Source organism: Lampris incognitus, chromosome 5 (assembly GCF_029633865.1).
Source record: "Lampris incognitus isolate fLamInc1 chromosome 5, fLamInc1.hap2, whole genome shotgun sequence".
Taxonomy (NCBI): domain Eukaryota; kingdom Metazoa; phylum Chordata; class Actinopteri; order Lampriformes; family Lampridae; genus Lampris; species Lampris incognitus.
The window spans coordinates 64,435,929-64,460,370 of NC_079215.1; the positions used below are offsets into that span (position 1 = coordinate 64,435,929).

General features: G+C 42.6%; 1 protein-coding gene across 1 annotated transcript in view; it reads right to left on the bottom strand.

Moving 5' to 3' along the window:
- Positions 1–24,267, bottom strand: part of LOC130112815 (zinc finger protein 638-like) — a 42,301-nt gene extending 18,034 nt beyond the window's left edge. The window contains exons 1-8 of the mRNA XM_056280310.1: positions 24,172–24,267; positions 11,431–13,180; positions 7,489–7,550; positions 5,426–5,455; positions 5,081–5,271; positions 4,600–4,716; positions 3,944–4,164; positions 325–552 (exon numbers count right to left, since the gene is read on the bottom strand). Coding sequence (XP_056136285.1) covers positions 325–552; positions 3,944–4,164; positions 4,600–4,716; positions 5,081–5,271; positions 5,426–5,455; positions 7,489–7,550; positions 11,431–12,810 — 2,229 coding nt within the window. The 5' untranslated portion in view covers positions 12,811–13,180; positions 24,172–24,267. The remainder of the gene's footprint in view (positions 1–324; positions 553–3,943; positions 4,165–4,599; positions 4,717–5,080; positions 5,272–5,425; positions 5,456–7,488; positions 7,551–11,430; positions 13,181–24,171) is intronic.
- Positions 24,268–24,442: the final 175 nt, after the last annotated feature.

A 24,442-nucleotide genomic window follows, 5' to 3' on the forward strand; every position in this document is an offset into this window, starting at 1 on the left:
GTTTTCAGTTGTTATGCCACTGTATTGTTTGTGAGGGTGTGGATACCAGTTGAGACAGAAAAGGTCACTTAGATGAGTGATGAAACGTTTCTCTCTCAAACATTGTGTCCAGATGAACTGATTCAACTTTCTGTGACTAGACCTAAAAATGTTTAGGATTGATACATTTTTGAAATTGCATAAGAACAAAACTATTTTTAAGAAATGATGCAGTCAAGTAATACTTAACCCCACTTTTTTTCTCTGTGACAAACATGTTAAAATCCACTAAGTCAAAGAATCTAGATTCTATTAGTTAAGCATTAAGTTAGGTTTCACAAATACCTTCTGTTCTGCAACTTTGTCCTTTTCGCCCTCCTCCTCAGAGCCTGGAGTAAGGACCAAATTGTCGAATTTCCCAAAGGCTCCAACCATATCGCTCACTTCCTGTTCAGAGGCGTTCTTGGGGATACCCGTCAGAGACACTTGACAAGAGGCTGCAACAGGGGCCTGGGAGACTGGAGTTGCTGCCTTTTTCTTTTTCTTGGATGGCTGCACTTTTGGCGTCTGGAACTAAGAGCAGAGATTTATTCTTGTTAGAGAAAACAACAACAACAAAAAGGTTGCGTCACCTATTACAGGTGCATCGATGCCATGTTAAGATGACCAAGCACAAGTGCTTACTGATGAATACTAATCTGTACATTTTGATAACACATCTGGCTAGGCAATGGAAAATGGGGTGATTATATATATATATATATATATATATATAAATAAAAACCTGCCATATATCAAATGCAATACTAAAGTTTCGGCAATGAAATTAAATCCGGGATCATGATGAGTTATTGCAACTGCAAAGAGGCAAGTAACTCACATAACACCAATTGTTGTTCAAATTTGACATACACAGGGTATAAATATATTCAAGAAAATATTTTCAAATTAGACATTGAAGTAATTTAATTCAAGTAATTAAAACCAGCCACTGAGGATGCACAAGCCAGTGCCGGACCTAGCCCAGATAAATAGGGAGTTAATTCAGGAAGGGCATCCGGTGTAAAACCTTTGCCAAATTAAATATACGGCTCATAAATCAGATTTCCATACCAGCTCGGTCGAGGCTCGGGTTATCAACAGGTCAGCAGGGAGCCGGCGGAAACTATGCTACTCTTTGGCAAAGGAGAAGGAGAGGGGGAAGGCATGTGCAGAGGGAGCGGGAGAGGAGGATGGGTAGGAGTGTGGAGTGAGAGTCTGAACTTTGAATGTTGGCACTATGACTGATAAAGGGAGATAACTGGCTGATATGATGGAGAGAAGGAAGGTAGATATACTGTGTGTGCAAGGGGAGTAAGGCCAGGAGAATCAGAGGTGGGTTCAAACTCTTCTACCATGGTGCAAATAGGAAGAGAAATGGGGTAGGGCAATTCTGAAGGAAGAGCATGTCAAGAATGTGTTAGAGGTAAAGAGAATGTCAGACAGAGTGATGAGTATGAAGCTAGAAATCACACATGTGATGATGAATGTTATCAGCGCATATGCGCCACAAGTTGGGTGTGAGATGGAGGAGAAAGACGAATTTGAAGTGAGTTAGATGAAGTGATGGAGAGTGTACCCAAGGAGGACAGAGTGGTGATTGAGTGGACTTCAGTGGGCATGTTGGTGAAGGGAACAGAGGTGATGAGGTGATGGGTAGGTATGGTGTCAAAGAGAGGAATGTGGAAGGACAGATGTTGGTGGATTTTGTGAAAAGGATGGGAATGGCTGTGGTGAATACGTATTTCAAGAAGAGGGAGGAACACGGTGACATATTAAGAGTGGAGGAAAGCGCACACGAGGACTATATCTTATGCAGGAGGCGCGATCTGAAAGGGATTGGAGACTGCAAGGTGGTGACAGGGGAGAACTAGCTAGGCAGCATCGGATGGTGGTCTGTAGGATGACTTTGGAGATCAAGAAGAGGAAGAGAGTAAAAGCAGAGCCAAGGATCAAATGGTGGAAGTTTAAGAAGAAAGACTGTTGTGTGGAGTTCAGGGGGGCATTAACACAGGCACTGGGTGGCTGGGCAACTACTGCAGAAATAGTGAAGGAGACAGCTGGGAATGTACTTGGTGTGTCATCTGGGCAGAGGAAGGAAGACGAGAAAACTTGGCTGTGGAATGAGAAGTAGAGCAAAGTATATAGAGGGAGAGGTTGGCAAAGAAGAAGTGGGATAGTCAGAGAGATGAAGGAAGTAGACAGCAGTACAAGGAGATGTGGCGTAAAGCAAAGAGAGAGGTGGCGAAGGCATATGGTGAGTTGTATGAGAGGTTGGACACTAAGGAAGGAGAAAAGGACTTGTACCGATTGGCTAAACAGAGGGACCGAGCAGGGAAGGATGTGCAGCAGGTTAGGGCGATGAAGGATAGAGATGGAGATGTGCTGACATGAGAATAAAGCGTGTTGAGAAGGTGGAAGGAGTACTTTGAAGGGCTGATGAATGAAGAAAATGAGAGAGAGAGAAGGTTGGATGATGCGGAGATAGTGAATCAGGAAGTGCATGGATTAGCGAGGAGGAAGTGAGGGCAGCTATGAAACTGGATGATGAGTGAGGTGGTTGGTCCAGAAGACATACCTGTGGAGGCATGGAGATGTTTAGGAGAGATGGCAGTGGAGTTTTTAACTAGATTGTTTAACACAGTCTTGGAAAGTGAGAGGATGACGAAGGAGTGGAGAAGTGTACCGATTTTCAAAGATAAGGGTGATGTGGCAGTAACTACAGAAGTATAAAATTGATCAGCCACAGCATGAAGACATGGGAAAGAGTAATAGAAGCTAGGTTAAGAGGAGAGATGATGATTAGCGAGCAGCAGTATGGTTTCATGCCACAAAAGAGCACCACAGATGCGATGTTTGCTTTGAAAATGGTGAAGTATAGAGAAGGTCCGAAGGAGTTACATTGTGTCTTTGTGGATTTAGACGGCTGCTGAGAGGAGGTGTGGTATGTATGAGGAAGTTGGGAGTGGCAGAGAAGTATGTAGGAGTGGTGCAGGATATGTATGAGGAGAGTGTGACAGTGGTGAGGTGTGCAGTAGGGATGACAGATGGGTTTCAAAGTGGAGGCGGGATTACATCAGGGATCGGGGCTCTGAGCCCTTTCTTGTTTGCAATGGTGATAGACAAGTTGACAGATGACATGGGGCAGGAGTCTCCATGGACTACAATGTTTGCGGATGACATTGTGATCTGTAGTGAGAGTAGGGCGCTGGTTGAGGTGAGCCTGGAGAGGTGGAGGTACGCACCACCAAAGAGGAGGGTGAAAGAGCAGGTTGACAGATGTGGTGAGGGAGAACATGCAGATATTTGGTGTGACAGAGGAAGATGCAGAGGACAGGAAGAGATGGAAACAGATGATCCGCTATGGTGACCCCCAAAGAAGGTACTACTACTACTATTACCGCTTTTGGCTTTCAGATATGCTACTGTGATGGTAAAAGATCATAAACACCAGACTAAGACTGTTCAAGTGTTTAACGAGATCATACAAGCTTGCTTTAATCCAAATGTCAAACTAATCTTAAGTAAATGTCTTGATGCATGCTCAGTAATCCAGGTAAGAAAATCCAAGAAGGTTGAATCAGTTCATCTGGATACGTTTACTGACGGATATGTGAATGTGTGATGTAATGCAACATATCTGTCAATAAATATATCCAGATGAAGACTCACCCTTCTTTAATCTTAAGTAAACGTTTGAAATCCAACAAAAAAGTTCTGATGCACCAAACTACATCAGAAAAAAAAAACCCCACCATGTTCCGCCTACTACAACACAATGTGTTTTTTTAAGCGATATTTTACTGTGATGTCTAAAAATACCTAAATGTGGAATGATGACTTTTTCAGAGAGATAGCGCCCTGAAAATTGAACCAGTTCTATGTGGCATGTTACTTTAATACAAGTAAAGACACAAGGACCCACCGTGGCAGGCTCAGTGGTTGCAGCAGTCTTGGTTGCCTTAGTAGAAGAACTAGACCCTGTCTTAGTGGGAGTCTTGTTTGAGGATTGTGGTGGTTCAGCTTTGGGGCACTGCTCGGGCTTGGTAGCTGAGGAGGATGAATTGCTGTTAGAGCCAACAGGGCTTTTGGATGAATCATCATGGGAACGCTTTAGGCCGCTACGAGAGCTGCTTGTGGAAACACCTGAGAGGTAAAGAAAAGCAAGGAAGAAATGTAAAAGAGAAATGTGAGGGGTAAAGCGGACCAAAATGACAGGAAGAAAAAAGTGACCAGAGGAGAGTGACAAAACCAGTTTATTTAAAAGACTTTTGTTGATGAAAATACATCCATTTTTGTGCATTTATTGAAATGCAATATTTCTTTTGTTGCAGTTTTCAGAGTTTACAAACAAAACAAAAATTAATAATTTCACTGCCCAATAAACCTTTTGAATCTTGAAAAACAAAAAAGATAAAAAACAGCCAATTACAGATTCAAAAATTACAGTTTGATCTCATCTCAAAATTTTAACATATTATCAAGATTTAATTTATGATCCCAAACGGTTCATGCACATTCAAAAATAACAAATTAATGAGGCAATGAAAGAACCAAGAGGGAGATAAGGCACCAACTGACCTGATGATTCCTTGGCTTTCCTCTCTGGCTGATGGCTGCTCGAGGAAGAAGATCCCCTATGGGAGCGGCTAGGACTATGTACATCGGAGGGGCACGGCTCCGAACGATGGGTGTGGTCTTAAGAAAAGAAATGGACAGAACCAGAAACTAGTTGCGTCTCAGTCTTATATGTTTCTCTTAATAACACCTGACAATTAGAAACAGTTTTTTGTTAATGCATTTAAAACAAACTTTCCAACAGATTTTGTGAGCATGAACAACTTTGTCCCACAGCTGGTACGACAGACTCAATACAAGGTCCAACACTTGAGATGTCACCTGTTGGAAATTGTTATCTTGATGAACATCTTGACGACACATGCAGGGGCAATGACATAAGAAATCTACACACTCTGTTCTGGTATTTAGGAAATATTAGCTTGTCAATATATTGTTAAGGATTACACGGATACTGTACATGTCTATTCTCCAGCATATATACCTCCATGGTGATGATGGCGAAGGCGATGGTGAGGAGGGTAAGGACTCTCATGCGGTCTGTGAGGGTGGGGGCCCAACCTGCGTTTTGAGGGAGGAGGGCTGGGAGACCAAGAGAGGGAGCGGGAGATCGAGTGTGATGGAGAGCGTCCCTTAGCGGGCCAAGGAGTGCGGCTGTCATCTGGGGTATTTCTCCTAAAGTAATATTGAAGATGGGTACATGAAAGGTGGGATTTGGAGGGAATCAAAGATCAGATTTCACCCGATAAACAACACTGTATAAACAATAAATAACACACCCCAAAGAAACCACTTTACGGAAATAGAAGTCAAAAGAAGTCAAACTGACCTTTTGAGATTGGGCTTCCAGTCAGGATACCTTTAAACATACAGGCGCATACACACACACACACACACACACACACAAATAGACAAACCTGTTAGCATAACATCCATCAACATGCTGAGAAGGTCATTAAAATGTCTCCAAATGCTAATGTAGATTTCAAATGCTAAAATTCTGAGCGGTATTCAGACAAATTAGGTAGCCAAAGAACGCTTCTCTCGCGACTCATTTTTGTGGAACTAATGTTCAGAGAAATGCATCAATAACTAGAGATGCACCCATCGATCGACCCAGTAACTGGAATTGGCCTATTTTCAGCATGATCAGCCATGACCGGTAAAAGGCCGGTCAGTCTCGGATACATCCAATTCTGTGCTGGTCAAATGTACACACATGCGCTGCATGATAGCTTACATCACGCATGCAGCGGCACAGACAGTAACATAAAACATAGCATCGAAAACTGTTGTTTACTTTGGGAAAGTTAAACATGTTAGATAAAGTGGGATATATACTGCAATTAATTTTCAGTTGGATTTTAACCCAGCTGCTGAGGATGCACAAGCCAGTGCATTCTTAGTGCCGGTCCCAAGCCCACATAAATGGGGAGTGGTTGCGTCAGGAAAGGCATCCGGCATAAAATCTTTGCCAGATCAAATATGCGGATCATAAATTAGATTTCCATATCGAATCGGTTGAGGCCCAGGTTACTAACGACTGCCACCGATACTGTTGGCCAGCAGGGTGCCGGTGGAAACTATGCTACGTTGGGCGAAGAAGGGTGGGGGGGTGGGGGTGTCCAGAGGGAGCGGGAGAGGAGAAAGGGTAGGAGTGTGGAGGTGAGAGTTGGAAGTTTGAATGAATGAAAGTCAGCAGGAGCAAGACGGAATACATAAGTGTGAATGAGAGGGAGGACAGTGGAACGGTGAGGATGCAATGAGTAGAGGTGACGAAGGTGGATGAGTTTAAATACTTCGGGTCAACTGTTCAAAGTAACGGGGAGTGCGGAAGAGAGGTGAAGAAGAGTGCAGGCAGGGTGGAGAAGAATGGTACCAGCAAGAGTGAAAGGGAAGGTTTACAAGATGGTAGTGAGACCAGCTATGTTGTATGGTTTGGAGATGGTAGCACTGATGACAAGACAGGAGGTGGAGCTGGAGGGGATAGAGCTGAAGATGCTAAGATTTTCGTTGGGAGTGATGGAGGAGGACAGGATTAGGAACGAGTATATTAGAGGGACAGCTCAGGTTGGACAGTTTGGAGACAAAGAAAGAGAGGCAAGATTGAGATGGTTTGGACATGTGTGGAGGAGAGATGCTGGGTATATTGGGAGAAGGATGCTGAATATGGAGCTGCCAGGGAAGAGGAAAAGAGGAACGCCAAAGAGGAGCTTTATGGATATGGTGAGGGAAGACATGCCGGTTGTCGGCATGACAGCGGAAGATGCAGAGGACAGGAAGAGATGGAAACGGATGATCCACTGTGGTGATCCCTAACAGGAGCAGCCAAAAGTAGTAGTAAATTTTCAGTCGGATTTTATTTGTACAAAAAAAGCTTTGCCCAGCACCCTGGAGCACTTTGAGATTTGTTTGAGTGCGACTGAGAGAATATCCTGTGACCTGGTGCAGTTTTGGAGAAAATGTAAAAGTTATTTATTATTCAATGTTTAATTATGGACATAAAATTGAAATTTCCATCAAATTAATGTATGCTGATAGTTGGGGGGGGGCAACTTGCCAAAGTTGGACTCGTCAGGTCAGACAAAATCGGAATGGGCCAAGAAAATTGCAATTGGTGCATTTCTATAAATAACTGTTGGTGTTTAATTAGAAAAAAACTAAGATTGCTGTTTGAAAGCAGACTTGCTTCACCACAGAAAATGCCAATAAAAGTCTTATTTCCAATTTCCTCTACTCTCACCACTGCGCTGATGGAATTTAGAGGGCTCAGTCGATGAAAACATACATGCATTTATATGAAATGCTTAAAGCCAGTTTCTCTCAAGGAAAAGTAATGCTTTCTGAGATGCAACTCAGCGAGGGGCTAGTGTGCTTGAAAAGTTTCCTCACTTGTTGCGAAGGTCTCTGCAGGCAGCAGTGTGGCTGACAGTGTTAACATGCTCAATCCAATCCTGAAGGTGAAAGGAAAAGGGAGAGGGAAGGACAACAATGAAACAAATAGAAACTATTCAAATCCTATTTGTTTCACATCATGTGTATGAAGAGAAACAAGCAACTTCTAAAGGTGGCATTGTGACATGACTCTACACAGCAGCTATTAGAATGAATATGTCCAAAGGTTTTTTTTTTGTGCGCTGGTGTCATTATTTTAACACTGTTAAGAAAAAGAAAGGGCCGAAAGAAGTTATTTAACAATTCATATTTCTTATTTCCAGGTAAAATACACAATACACTGCAGCAAAGTGTTGGCTTGCTGTCTGAACTCTGTATAGAATAAAAAGGTGACACTTCACACCTGACTGTCTGGATGTCACAAACAACTGTTTTCTCACAACTAAATGGGAGCATGAGCGTTCCCCAAATTCATATTACGGAACAGGTTACAAGAGGTTTAATGCTGCATTCACATGGAACCCAGGAGACGGTAAACGGTAGCTGGCAAAATGGAACGGGAAAACCCGCAAACTACGCAACGGCAAAAAAACTGCATGGGTTGCTATGGTGGGCGGCAGGATGGCGCAGTGGTTAGCACGGTCGCCTCACAGCAAGAAGGTCTTGGGTCCGAGCTCCGGTGTAGTCCAACCTTGGGGGTCGTCCCGGGTCGTCCTCTTATGTGGAGTTTGCATGTTCTCCCCGTGCCTGTGTGGGTTTCCTCCGGGGGCTCCGGTTTCCTCCCACAGTCGAAAGACATGTAGGTCAGGTGAATCAGCCGTACTAAATCGTCCCTAGGTATGAATGTGTGTGTGTGTGTGTGGGCCCTGTGTGATGGCCTGGCGGCCTGTGTCTCCCCGCCTGCTGCCCAACGACTGCTGGGACAGGCTCCAGCATTCCCGCGACCCTGAGAGCAGGATAAGCGGTTTGGATGATGGATGGATGGGTTGCTATGGTGATGTAGTTTCCAGAAAAAAAAATAAACAGTTAAATTGTACAAACGTGTTTTGTGCTTGCTTTATTTGATTATATACAGCAATTCTGTAAATTCTTATAAATATAAAAGCACGCTGTCCAAATCCACCAGTTTTTCCTTTTTTGTGATGTGCTGCGTAACATCTGGTTGCAAATTCCATCGCGGAGATTGGCAAAAAAAAAAAATCAAATATTTTAACTGTGAACGGCAGTGCCGTCTGCCGTTGTCATAATTTGCCGGTTGATTTTACCGTCCTGCTCTCATCCACAATAATGATTTCTGGTTTGCCATCTACCAGATTCCGGGTGAATGCAGCATTAGTTTTGTTGTTGACAACATCGATTTTATTCTCAAATAGAAAAACAGATCAACTCCTTGGTAGTTTTTGCCCAGCAACCTGGAATGTTGCTGGGCAAAAACCAACCACGTGTTCCATGTTCCGATTTCAACGTCACTTTGTCCATCTTTGTCATTTGCTGTCTGAGCATCTGGAGCAGGAAAGAAAAAAAAAAGAAGAAGAAAAAAGTGGCGCGTCTTTTTCTTCTTAAATACTTAAAAGAGTAATCCGGAAAAATATTTTTTAAAGCGTCTGGATTTTTCTTCTTTTAATTCCCAAATTTGCAGTTTCTAACTATTTCGGACCAGTCTCCCTTAGTCATGACAAGAGATGCACAAAATATCCACTGTCCCGGGCGCTTAAGAGAAACTTTCTGGAGGCATGAACAGAATGTCAGACAAAACAAAAAATACAATATATGATCTTCTGGTCAAATTGACCATTGGTGCCTTGGCTGGAGAGAATTACTTTCAGAGGTAAATGCAGGTCACAAAAGACCATCTGCAAAAAAAACCCAACAAACAAACAAACAAACAAAAAAACCCCCAAAAAACATTCTTTGATCAACAAGCCTACAATAGCACTGAAAACCTAAGGGCTTGATGCCGATGACCCGCTAACATTTGTAAGGGCTTTTATTTTCTTATCCACCCACAGAAAAAAACAAAAACAATTTTTTTAAATGGCATCATGCTAAATTAGTCATATATTTGTTACCATTTTCAGAAAGTGGGCTAAAAGTAACGGTTATAGTTTAGCTTTGATATCCTGCTTTCTGAAGATATTTTGGTTTGATAAACGCACACAATTAGCAAATTTCTTAATACTGGCAAAAAAAATTACAGTGAAATTATAATGAAACAATGCACGGCCAAATGTTTTTCAGATTCAATTCATGGTCCAAGTGCGTCAAACCAATATTTGTGCCCCCCCCCACCCCCCAAAAAAAAACCACACTAAAATTTTCAAGATAACCAATGAGTTTAAATCTGCAGTCATTACTTCAGAACCAGAAAAGTCCTCTAGATGCTTTAACGCTCATCTTCCCCATATTTCTTTGGAGCAAGGATCAGGATTTTTTTTTTTTAGACTGAGCACTTAATGTCCTCTCAATTACATTTTGAACATTTGTTTAACCCAACCCATGATGAATTCTCAACAATAGCCTCACTGCAACTGGACATGCCCTTCACTCAACTCAATGTCAATATGCAGCTAACATAAAGCTAATCCATTTTTATTCATGTAAAGAGAAACAGATTCCTGCATAAAGCAGATAATTAGCAATGACTAAAATTTAATTGCTTTACCCTTTATCATAAAAACACTCCAACAGTGGTACTGATCCAGTGACCAAAATTTAATTCTGCTTGTTTCCTCATTCAGCTCATTAATAACTACTTTTAATTCCCTCCCCTTTTTCGCCCCAATTGTATTCAGCCAATTACCCCACTCTTCCGAGCCGTCCCGGTCGCTGCTCCACCCCCTCTGCTGATCCGGGGAAGGCTGCAGACTACCACATGCCTCCTCCCGTACATGTGGAGTTGCCAGCCGCTTCTTTTCACCTGACAGTGAGGGATTTCACCAGGGGGACGTAACGCATGGAAAGATCACGCTATTCCCCCCAGTTCCCCCTCCCTTCTGAACAGGTGCTCCGACTGACCAGAGGAGGCGCTAGTGCAGCGACCAGGACACATACCCACATCCGGCTTCCCACCCACAGACACGGCCAATTGTGTCTGTAGGGACGCCCGACCAAGCCAGTGGTAACACGGGGATTTGAACTGGCGATCCCCGTGTTGGTAGGCAACGGAATAGACCGCTACGCCACCTGGACATCCTATTAATAACTACTTTACGGAGAAAAGCAAAACTGTTTTTAAGATGATCATTCGTCAGCACTGAGCTGCACAGTAAATACTAGAAGCTGACTTCCCAAAGAATCACTATCAATCACTATCCAAAGCAGCTTTGTTTCTTTCCCATCTCTTAGTGTAAACTGTAAAGGAAAAGAAATCGGTTTTAAATGAAAGTTCAACTTCACATATTTAACAAGATTTGCTAAAGAAACAAAGAGCTGGGGACTTTCGCTCCAAGAGAGGAGAACCAATATTGTCTCTTTAACAAGTGGCCTAAGGAACAATATGGCTTCTCCTTCAAATGAGGCTTATCTACTTCAAAAGACTGGAAACAAATCCTAACTTTGGTGCCTTTTTATTAGAAGTGCAACTTTTAAAACTTTAGTTTTTAATTCTTCACCAGGAACTTGTCAAAATGGAGGGAAAAGAATGAGAACATTCACAGACAAAAAAAAAAACCCACTTTTACACTTTAACAAATTAGCACTTTTAGCATTCCTCATTCAACATTAATACTGCTAGCCATAACCTAGCACGTAAGTTCTGTGCAAACACCCATTAGTTTCAATAAGGAATACTAAACAATGCATGTGAGTGACGGAATTATGGGTGTAGCAACTCCCTGCAAACTGACAACTGCCCAGTGAAGAAAAGTAATGATTAAATTCATGATATGAAAACATCCCTATAGAAAGACCGGTGTCTCTCGATGGTGTGTCAACACTTACCTTAGCCTGATCACACTGTGTGTGGCACAGGGAGCAGGTATGGGGGTACACCTTTGGAGGCTCCGCTGAGAAATCACTTATCATGGTTGGGGTGGGTAACCTCTTGGTGCTGCCTTGTGCCTTTGAGGCAGAAGAGGAAACAGGATGCCGGGACAATGATGAAGACTCACTCCTGGTTCCAGACAGGGTACTTCGTTGGGGTACATCCCGTCTGTAGTCCCGGTCTGGACGACGAGGTTTCGATAATGGAAATTCTCGGACAGGTGATCGCTTGCTCTTGTGAATATCGCCACTTGTCCTGCGATAGTCCAGGTCCCCGTGCTTGTTTGGTTCAGTGTGTTCCAAGCGAACCATTCGTCTTTCTGCCACTTCTGCTTTGTGTTTGGGAACTGGGGACGGTGGCGGAGAGTACACCATTTTAACTGTTCTTTCGCTGGACAGTGGTTCACGTTTAAAAGTGTCTCTGCCACTGCTTTCATCTGTTGCCCGACTGGCATGACCATAATCGATGACTTTTCCTGCCGTCTGAGTGACACTAAGAAGGCTGGGCACCTCTGGCGAATGCGACCGTTCCAATGGAGACGAGCAGGAGGTGGACTGTGGCACATTGTGGATGCTGCGTGAAATACTTTGTGGGAAATTGGATGAGGAGGAAGATGGTGCTGCACTGTTCTTGTTGGACTTGTTGATCTGGATATCCCTGAGAATGAATGGTAAGGTGTCAGGGGTCAGCTGATCATCAGGGTAGTGACTCAACACCTCCAGGTCTTCATTGGACAGTCCAAAACTAGCTAGGATACTTCCTGCACTCTCTGGGGTGTATAAACTTTGACCATCTACCCCTCCACTGTTTCCACCACTGCCAGTTCCTCCTCCATGGGGTCCCCGAGCCTGAGGAGGTGTGTCAGTAACAGGGGTGTTCCAGCTCTGCATGCCAGTTCCAGAGTAGCTGTTCTGGGGCTGCCGCTGAGCCTGGTGGGAAGGGCCAGTAAACAGTTTACTAGGATGTTTGTAACTTGACCAGTCTCCCCCTTGCTGGTGACCAGGCTGATTGTCAGAAATGAGAGGTATGGAACTGGAACTGTAGCCTCCAGATTCTGATGAACACTGGCCCATCCCAGGCCCTGATCCCTGGTTTGATCTATTCATGTGGTCTAGCAGACGATGGTCCATGTCCCTAGAACCCCTGATAGCCAGGGCTGACTCAAGCTCATCAGGCAGCTGGGTGGGACGAGGGAACTGGAAACCCAACGTCTGGGACAGCACATCAGCAGAGCGGCTGGGCTGTTGCTGTTGATTTGGATGTTGATGATGTGAGGGTCGGGGCCTGTTGGAAAAGCCTTGCGGTGGCCCTTGTTGCTGGGAATGGTGATGATACATGGCACCTGACTGATTACAAGGCGTAGTTTTGTAGTTTGTGTTGTTGGCTGCTGTATTTAACCCTACGGCGAATGCCTGTTGTGTTTTGATGAGATTGAGGAACGACAGGTGAGGAGGAGTTTTTTGTCTGTGACTGAGATGAGACTGGTTGCCAGCAGTTATAGCTGCTAGAGCTGTGAGCTGCTGGAGAGCAATCTGGGCCTGAGCTTCAATTTGGACCAGTTGAAGAGCTGTCACTGCAGCAGCATCAGCTGCAGATCCAAACAGGAAATGACACCCCCTGGTGCTGCTGGGGGCACCAAAGGCGCCACTCTGGCACAAACGGAGGGAGGGAACAAGCAGCGAATGACTGTCTGTGAGCGCGGCAAAGCTAGGAGGTGGAGAGCAGAAATATAACGTTACAGATGGGAAGATTTTCCTGTGTGCTTAGTTTTAAAATTATTTTTCAGAGGCCCTTTTTGTTTTCACTGTATGTGGATTTAATCTTCACACAATAAGTTACAGCAAAAAAATGTTGATGGCTTTACAATCTCCATCCTCTCATCCAAAGGGTCCATCATGCGTTTCTTGCAGGAACGGAAAGCAAAGCAGCGTTATGCAACAACAGTCAAATACTTAGAAGCATTTATAACTCTAGACAGCCAAGTGGGGTTTTACTCTGAGGGGATAAATAAAGCAAACAAAAAATACACAGTAGGGCTGCACAATATTAGAAAAAAAACTCACATTGCAAAATTCTTTTTTTCTATGATATATATTGCGGTATGAAAATAATACAGGAATTTTCACAAGATGACTTGATTGGCTGCTCTATTTGGAAAGAATTAATCAGCCTAGAATATTTGGCGTGATTTTGTAGGGGAATTGTTGGGAAATTGTTAAAAGTGAGCAGTGCCTAACAGTTAGGGGTGGGGGAAAAATGGATACAGCATAGTATAGCAATATTTTGCATAACAATATTGTATTGATACACAGAAGTACTGATCTTTTATTATATAAATTGCAAATATGAATTTAACTTTTTGGAACGGCACTAGAATAATAAAATCAATTGCCTTTTCAGCCCAATAGATGGTGGTGCTGAGCTTTTTTTTTCTGGCGAGGTCATTTATAAAACAGCTGTTGACAAAGTTTTCCTTTGGGGACATAATTGAAAAAGGTAATAAATCCAATATATGCATCGCAATACTCAGCATATCGCAAAAGGCTTAAAATCGCACTATCGTACTGTGATATGTCGTGGGGCCTCTAGTGATTCCCACCCCTACTAACAGCTTGGTTTTCACAGAAAACTAACACTGTGGATTACAATAAACAAATAGAATAAATAAGTTAAAAAAACAATTAAAAAAAAACCCTGCCTTTTACCCTACTTTGAATGACCAACACTGCAGCATGATGGGCTTTTTTTTTTAAATTTAGTTTTTTTCTGCCTAATAGACCTGTAAGGCACAGAGACTTAAATTAAAATGCCTGCATGTTATGCATGTTTACAGGATGTTAGCTAGTTAGCTTGCACCGAAGACTGTTGTGTAAGTTTCATCAAAAGTGATGAGTTTAAGAATTAAAAAAAAAAAAACAATGCAGTGGAACATAAGGACATACAGTAGTGAGTTTTTAGTCTACAGCAGTCTAGTAAACAACAATATGAAACCTATATTAGATCTGTAACCACTTAGAGGTTTTGAACTCAGCTCCCACTTACTGAAACATCCTGAAATACGGATCTGATATATCAAAGGTGTCAAGAAAGACCTATCCTATTAGCCTATCGTAGATCCCTTTTCTAAGAGCAGGATCAACTTTTATGGTCAGCCAGCCATCGCATACAATTGTAATTTCCATGGGACAACCAAGATGGAACACTTAAGGCATCCTTTAACCCTACCCCTCTCTAAAAACAAGCTTATGACACATGGTAGTCTTAGCAAAGTTATCTGCAAGTTATTCAAACATTAACGTTCAATAACTTTTCATTTGTATGACATAACATACCTGCTGTTTTAAAAAAACAGTAGCTGCTACCATGTTTGCTCAGCTTTTAGTGGCAAGGTTTTGACTGATCGTTATTGTAGTGTGGCATTTCAATTTTCTGGTTTTTGTTGGCTTGCTTTTCAAGTCAAGTCCCAAGCTTGACCACTGTAAAATTACTAACATATGAAATAGTTTCAGCCAACCTTCAGATGAGAAACTAGCTCAACGTATTGCTAAAATTATGTAATGGTGCCAAAAAAAAAAATTCCACCTTGCCTACAAAGCATATAGACTCAAGTTTGCGTTCTACTCGTGAAATCATTTTTGTGATATGCGCTGTGTTTTTTGAATTGAAATGGCTTCTTTACATATTCATATATATCATATATGAATTGTTGTTGTTGTTCGATCCTGCTACAAAACATCTGAACACCACAAATTATTCAAAAACACTGTTAACTACTGTAAATAACAGAATGAAGCCCTCATTGTTGTGGTTTGGCTACTTTGGGTTGGATGGACTCAAAGTGAGCTCTTGATTGATCCATGTACACAACTACGAATTTTCCTTAAAATCCTGTAATTAAAGCGGCAGTAGAAAACTTTTTTGTTTTAACTTATCATTTATCAAGTTGATTGCAAAGTGTAATGGCGATAGACTAATGACATCATCGGTGTTAAGGTTGGGTCCCTATAAGCCTCGCTTTCACTATGCAATTCTGTCTGGCACCAGGCACGATCTCTTGAAAAATGAAGGCATGCTTTACAGCACAAAAGAATTGTGTCAACTATTGCGCAACAAAAATAGGAAGAGAACAGCGCTTGTTTTCCCTGATAGCTTTCAGGGATGGTCGTGAACAGGGAGTCGAAGAGGCCATCTATGACTGCGTTTACATGCAGTTAAGTCGAGCTACGGTGATAGCTCGATTAGGCCATGTAATTGGACTACTGTCATTGTTCTAGTATACAAGACCCGGGGGAGAATCGATTTATTGACAGAAGTATGTCCGACCCCGCTATGGTAGGTGGCAATATGCCCCCTTTCAGCTGGTTGCTACTGGACCTTCTTCCGGTTGACCTATTGCGTCACATACCAAACAGGCGATTAACAAGTTAGCAGGCCTGTAGCAGTAGGCCTGTTTGAGGTGCTTCCACCGAACACGGATTTGCTCGGGGGTTCTTTTAAATCCCGCTTCGTCCAACATTTCCGCCACTTTCCTAAATAGTTCGCCATTCCGCGTCCTCCTTCCATCCATGTACTTTAGGATATTCAACTCCTTTAGCTGGCACAACATGAAGTTTGTCTCCTCGTTTGTCCAGAAATGCGTGGTTCTCGCTCTAGCACTCGCCGTGTCGATACTGTTGATACTACGCTGTTCGACTTCCGGGTGAAAGACCACTGTGGGAATTATGGATCATGCACAGAACACCTAGGCCAGTTCGGGGCTGGTTGAAGTGTATACATGCCAGAGTAAATCGATCCCCAACCGCATTATCTAGGTGTGTTAGTCCGACTTCGAGAAATTCGCTTTAGTACGATTTCAGTTGGACTAACACGTTTACATGCATTTAAAAGTCCAGTTTTAGTCGGACTAACACAATAAATCGACTTTTTCTAACGTCATGTAAACATACTGTATGTAAATAGGGAACGACCATCCCTGAACCGGGGGGGGGGCATAAGAGTACACCTGTTGCCATCTTAGAATGCTGTGATTGCCACCATTCCTCTGTGAATAGTACACATTGCCATTGAAACTAGTTAATCTTCACGGCAATTTGCATATGAAACCGATCGTTTTTTCGGTCGTTATGCCACTGTATTGTTTATAAGGGTGGGGATACTTGCAGTCAGTTGAGACTGAAGAGGTCACTTAAACAAGTGATGAAATGTTTCTCTCAATAAACGTGTCCAGATGAACTGATTCAACTTTCTTTCTTTAATCAAAGGTCAAATTTAAATCATTAGAACACTTAACCAAATACTAACAAGACAATAATAAATACAAATCTATCAAAAATTTTGGTCAAAACTAAAACTCAGATGCAGGGGGGAGAAAGTGATTCTCACTGGAGCACGGCTACTTTTGATGATCTCACTTTCATCATTTGGGTCTTATGGTTTAGAATATCAGGCCAAACTTAACATCTTGCTTATTAGCAAGCATAAAAACTATGCAAACTACAGGCTAACTTAAGAACTTTTCTGAGCCATATGGCACTTCATTGGCAAATTCAGCATACATGACTCACAATACGGAAATTGATTAAATGTAAAATTCTCAAATTGGTTTGCCAAGCAAGAATTTATGGTCATATTACAGCAAGTTGTTTGAAGTGATATTCTATCCCATATAAATACAGAATTTCAAATATCCAGCTTAATATAGTTTCCAACCTCCTTGCTCAGGCTCTGCAAGAGAAGGTACAGCAGCAAAGACGTGAAAAACTAATCAAGCAAAACATGTTTAGCCGACTATACTAAAGTGTCCCTAGGTGTGAATGTGTTTGTGTGTGTAGGCCCTGTGATAGTATGGCGGCCTGTCCAGGGTGTCTCCCCGCCTGCCGCCCAATGACTGCTGGGATAGGCTCCAGCATCCCCGCGACCCTGCTCAGGATAAGCAGTTTGGATAATGATGGATGGCCGTTTAGCTGAACCTCTGACATCTTTACCGTTTTAAAATCTTTACAAAATGGACAGCACAGTTATAAATACTCACATTTTCAGGGTTTTCCCTGGATTTTGAGACAAAGGTGCCAAATGCTGGTATGTGCGCTTGGTACGTTGGTACACGCGTGAGACCCCGTGGCTCGGGCCTTGGCAGATGGCGCATGACTTATGAGCTCGACGCAAGAAATGTGATGTCAGGGACGCTGCGCCAAGCATAAACCTAGAGCATCATGGCACCTGCTGATAAAAGGCGTCGTCATTGCCCGATCCGTACCGGAAACCCGATTTGTTCAACACGTGTGAAAATGCATCTACTTCCTGTCACCGACATCGTTTTACGACAATGTTGAAAAACGTCTTCTGCTCCCCGATATCATGGATTCTTTTGCCTTTTACCATCGTTTGCAGGAATATCTTTTAAAAGGTGAAACTGCCTCCAACATTGATTGCACAGACTGAGTAAAACTTAAAACAGTTACCTTTAAGAATGAAAGTTGAAGATGCCCAAGTACATTTAAAAAGAACTTGACTGATTGATTGAAACAAAGAAAAGTAACACTAGTTATCCCGACATGCCTCTTTACTGAAAAAATAATTTTTGTATATTTCATTAATAAGTCCATAAATTTCACAAAAAGGATTGTTTACAAATTATTACGCATGGAGGCTTAAAAAACTGGGACTTTCTGGTTAATAACAATTTTGGTGATGTGTTTAATACCAAAATGCAATTTGCTTATAAAAGTTAACGGTACTTGTTCAAATCCTGTAATTGAATAGGAGAAGCAGTGTACAAGTAACTGTTTAATGTAGTTTAATCTCAGATATACAGCCATTTCCTTTCAATTTGAACTGCAACTTTCTCAGCCTTTTCCCCCCTCTTAAAACAGACAAGACTGAAAAGCAGAATGGCAAGAGTACAGTTTGTATCCTTTCAAACTCAAAGTCCTAGAGCACAGAACCAAAACAACAAAAAAATGTGTCAGTGTCCAATGAATTATGGTGCTCACTGCATATGTTTTTGTCTGCAAGTACTTCAGCCTTGCAAATTTAACTGATTATTCCTCTGCAGCTAGCATTTTCAGTATGCTGAAAATCCAAGCACGTGGTCTCCAGTGCTTGCCATCCCCAGACACATGGACATGTAACACTTTCGATGTATTTCCTCTAAGATCTGTTGTTATTGTTAAATGACTTGGGCTTATTCATCAACTTCGCAAATACATTGAAATGTGCAGGATGAAAGGACCAACCAGAACATCAAGCGTGCTCTCAGAAAGTATGCGAATGACAACCACAGTGATGTCTGCCTTCCTGCTGTGGTGTATGGAATTAACACTGCAAAGCAGGTTGTGTCCTAACACATCTATATTGTGTAAGTAATATCCACAATTTTATTAGTGGAAAGACATTGTAGGGAGCCACTATTTCATATCCCCAACTAAGAATGTAAATCTTAGTTTCTTTTCACAATGTTAAAACTAAGTTGATGAATTTGTGATTATTAATATTCAGCGTAAAGGATGGAGTTTTTTTCTTTTAAATTATTAGATTTGGTTATTAATGGGGAGCTTTTTTGAGATCAGACCTCCACTAGGCACAGTCCCTACTTCCTCATTTTCCATCAACACTCGTCTGCCAGAAGTGATTTTTACAATTTCATTTAGCAGATGCTTTTATCCAAAGCGACGTACATCTGAGAGTTAATACAACACAAGCAAGGATCTAGTCAGGAGGCGACAACTCAAGTAAGTGTTAAAAAACAAGGGTCAAGTCCGATAGGTCATAGGTGTCAACAGGCAGTGCACAAAGGCAATGCATAGGGTGCATAGAAGCAGATTTTTTTTTTTATGCCATCGGGTGTGGAGGTGTTCAAGAAACAGGGGGATCTTTAGCTTCTTCTTAAAGATGGAGAGGGACTCAGTGGATCGAATTGAGTTTGGTAACTCGTTCCACCACCAGGGAACTACTGAAGAGAAGAGGTCTGGCTAGTGACTTAGGGCCCTGTTGTGGCGGAAGTGCCAGGCGCCTTTCATTTGGTACAGCGTACTGAGCAGGACTGAGTGTAGACCTGAATGAGGGAGTTCAGGTAGGCGGGAGCTGTTTTAGTTGCCGTTTTGTAAGCAAGCATTAAGGTTGCAGCAACTGGGAACCAGTGGAGGGATATGATCAGTGGAGGGACGTGCCGTTTTGCATCGGTTGAAGTCCAGATGCGCCACTGCGTTCTGGATCATTTGCAGAGGTTTGAAAGAGCATGCAGGGAGACCTGCCAGTAAGGACTTGCAGCAGTCATGTCTGATATAACAAGAGCCCGTACCAGGAGTTGTGCTGCATGCTCAGACAGGTAGGTTCTAAGTGATGAATGCCTTTCCCATGGGAGACAATTTTGAAGTTGCTGACCCAGAAGATGACACTGACACCAAAGCATATGAGATGAAAATGTTTGTACTAAAGAGAAGACACCAGAAAATTCTATATTTATTTTCAGTAAGTATTAATTATTGGGTACTGTTCTTTTTTTTTTTTGTGTATTTTTCAATTTTTCTCCCCAATTGTACCCGGCCAATTACCCCACTCTCCCGAGCCATCCCGGTCACTGCTCCACCCCCTCTGCCGATCCGGGGAGGGCTGCAGACTACCACGTCTCCTCTGATACATGTGGAGTCGGCAGCCACTTCTTTTCACCTGACAGTGAGGAGTTTCGCCAGGGGGACGTAGCGCGTGGGAGGATCACGCTATTCCCCCTCCCCCGATCAACTAGAGAAGGCGCTAGTGCAGCAACCAGGACACATACCCTCATCTGGCTTCCCACCCACAGACATGGTCAATTGTGTCTTTTTGTGTTCTTTTTTGTAGGTTCTTTGCAACATAGAGAGAGCAAAGAGCATGCAACAAAAGACCTTCAGAGATCGCAAGCACAAGTGTGTCTGGGTATGTTCAGTTCAGGCTGGTGATGACATTCTCATGTCACCGGACCCCAAAGAAATGATGGACTGATGCTGACTTGTTAAAGTTAGCACCAAGGACCATAACACTGTTGCCAGCATCACTTCCAAAGGGGTCCCCACCATTATGAAGAGTTCAACTTGCCAGAAGGTCCGAGTGTCAGACTAAGGACGTACTACAGATTGAAAAGTAAGGGTGTTACATACACTGTGTGTATAACTCTGACATTAAATGCTGGATCCAAAAATATTAGATACATGTTTGGAATTCCTGTTGTCAGTAACTGTCACATATTTGTGTATCATCAGAGGAACTGAGAGGAAGTTTCTCCAGGACCACTGTTATTCAACATTTAAATAGCAGATGGAGCATCCATATGATTGGTCATGTGCAAAGTGGGAGAAAGTCTTGGGCCCTCTTCAGGATGATTTAGTAGGCATTCTTTCCATCCAGTGACACCTTTGCACAATCAAATGTTCTTTACTTTTAGTTGAAGTATGTGTTGGACAAAATCAGCCACCAGGAGAGCCGATTGTGAAGCAAGGCCAAATCTGCCTCACACGAGAAGACTTTTAGAGCCTGGTTTAAAGCCACTGCATGGAATCTAATGCGAGTGTTTATTGTCTTAGTTTATTGCACAACAAAGAAAATCCCAGATAACGCATGATGTTAACACACGGCAGGTTTAACTGTGTAGTCAACTGCTTTCTACAACTAATTTAAGATTGGAAATGCTTGCCTGAAGATTGTGGGAGAAGCTGCACCAAGACATGTAATTTATGCTACTAGACATCATCTCCTTTTTAACGTACATACATACATATGTATGTATGTATATATATATTCATTTGTAATGCTCTTGCCATAAGGGAAAAGATGTTCACCTCTATGTTGTGGCCACCTGGAAAAGACAAAAACGTGGACCCGCTGCTTTGTTTGCCAGTTAGTTCTTTTTGTTGCGATCACATACACATCAACCGAGAAAAAAATATATTAGGAACAGACACCGAAGTACTTCTGTATGCCGAGGTATACTATTTTGTCCCATTACTATGAGGAGGGCTTGTGCTCCAAGGATGCCCTACTTTTACCGGCTTGAAGCGGGCAGCAGGATGAAGCTGATCACTATCTGCCCTGTGTTACAGGTACAGCTACAGAACTGATCATTCAATTACATGTATAATTGTGTTTTCTCTGGATTGCCAGAGACATTGCAGCCTTCACTGACTCGGGATTCTGGACTGAGAAAACAGGAAGAGACCTTTTAGTGGGAAATGCCATTGATTCGCCAGTGGTGGTGCATTCAACTAATGTAGAGGTTTTGCATAGAAGGGTAGGACTCACACTACGGATGACATTTCAGTTTCTTGGCTATATTAAGTCACCGTTGTCCAAAATTATACAATGGTATTATTCAAAGGCACGGAAAGAGATTTGTCTACTGGACAGAGAAAGCATCCCATCTTCTTCAGGGAACCCTTGAGCCTCTCTTCAAGTTGTGAAACTCCACCTCCCCCGAACTGTTGCACAGCAGGAAAGTTGTGATTGACGGGGTTGAAGAGGACAATTTCAGATCAGGAGTGTTATAAATGACCATGTCTATACGTACGAGTTAAAAAGATAGTTGTAGGTCCGCGGTGATGTAGCGGTCTCAGTGTCAGCTTTGAGTCAATGCAGTTGCCCACCGGGGACCGGGGTTCACGCCTCGGTCTCGTCAGATCCGACTATGGCTGGACTCGACGAAGCAGCAATTGGCAACGTTGTCTTCGGGAGGGGGGCGGAGTCGGCTTGTGTTCGTCACATGAACGCGTCTGTGTGTGTCAGCCTGGAGTCGCCTTGTCACGAAAGTGGCGAGGCGTCTCCTTTGAGACTGCCGGCCGGAGATGCAGTTGGTGAACACACGCAGTACGAGGGTGGGTGTATGAACTAAAATAGGGATCGATTGGCCACTAAATTGGGAGGAAAAAAATCAGAAATAACTTTAGTAAAAAAGATAAGTTGTACATGGCAAAAATAAAGGAGTGAAAATCAAGGAGTGTCTTTGTGATAGGTTCAAAGATCATTCATTTTTTTTGCTTAGATGCAAAAATCTGTTGCGGAAAGTTTTAATTGAAGTCGCACTTTATGTTGATAAGTGCAACATAACTTTGGAAATACATATTGATAAAATGTTTAATGTGATTTTAACAATAGTACCAAAATCTAGTAGTCCACTTAAATTTGATGAATTTCAAAAGCACGTTAGGTTAAAAATGTATCATAATATACATTAATATATATTTAATTTTCAGAATTGAGTGAATAGTTAAGAGTAATTGAGTTTTTTTAACGATTACTTTATTCAAGCAATGCAAGCCTTTTACGTTAACCGATGACGAAATTGGCCCCATATATCTGATATTCATTGTCAGAGCAGGAAAAATGCTTAGTCAATGATGAATTTTAAAAGCACGTTAGGTTAAAAATGTATCATAATATACATTAATATATATTTAATTTTCATAATTGAGTGAATAGTTAAGAGCAATTGAGTTTTTTTAACAATTACTTTATTCAAGCAATGCAAGCCTTTTACGTTAACCGATGACGAAATTGGCTCCATAGATCCGATATTCATTCTCAGAGCAGGAAAAATGTTTAGTCAATGATGAATTTTAAAAGCATATTAGGTTAAAAATGTATCATAATATACATTAATATATATTTAATTTTCATGATTGAGCGAATAGTTAAGAGCAATTTAGTTTTTTAACAATTACTTTATTCAAGCAATGCAAGCCTTTTACGTTAACCGATGACGAAATTGGCTCCATAGATCCGATATTCATTCTCAGAGCAGGAAAAATGTTTAGTCAATGAGGAAAAATATCATCCACTTCATTAGCACCACGTGTTAAGACGTCCAACATGAAAACAAGAAAATAAAACAAGAAAAATAAGCATTCATTTAATCAGATTTTTTTTGCAACATTATAATTCATAATTAATAAAAACACCGATAAAATATTATTGAAATCCCTGAATTGCGTCGACGTGCTGCCGACAGGAAGTAGACGTAGTATCGCGCATGCGCCAAACTCGGGTTTCCGGTAAGGATCGGCAATGACAGGCATACGTTTTATCGTAGAAGGCCCTTTGCGCCGCCCCCCGCCAGAACGTTAGCCACAAGGCGGCTAGCCGTCTCGCTAGCTAAGCAGGGGAAGCCCCCCCCCCCCCCCCCCGTTTTCCTGAAACGAAACTAACTTTATTTACATCCCACCCGGTCCGGGAAATTACTCACGTCGCTGCACACAAGATTACTCAGTTCAAATATCTGCTTCTTCGGGGAGGAAAATTGTTATTTGCTGCACGATGGCTCTTTTAAAATGTGGTAAAATGAAGCCCGTCCCTTGTTTGTGACGCCGCTTTACCACGGCAACGGCCGCCCGCAGGCTCTCGGGCCTGGTGGCTGCGGGCAGGCGGGCGGACAAGCCGACATGGCGGACTCCGCCGCCCGGGTTCAAACACACTGTCCGACGAGGGTAGCGAGCGACCTTTTCACACACCTGGAAACAAAGCTCTTCTTTAATCACACGGCTGCCATTATATATATATATACAGGGACGTACGCGACACCCGGCCCGAAGCAGGCCGTGACGCCGCGCTGCGTTTTTTAATGGAGAAAGGAGGAGGACGGCTCCCCCCTCCCCTCCCCCCAAACTGCACCACAGGTTTTGGCAATCACTTCAAAATCAGCTCATATTTGATAAATCGACGGGCATGATAAATACCTTTCTCTAAATATGCTGAGGCGGAGATGCGATTCGCACGGAGAACGTATGTCGTCGTCGTCGTCGTCGTCTTCTGTCGACTTCTTCTTCGCGTCCTCTACAGTGGGTAGCGCTCAGTGACGACGCGGCAACACCGCCCCCTTTTATGGGTCCGCTCACTCTGCGTAACGCGGTGATGGGTTTGCCACTTACTTAAATAAAAAGCCAAATCCGAATTTGCTGAGAGCTGAGGTTCATATTCTTTTTGACTCCACGCAATAGCCTTGAAACC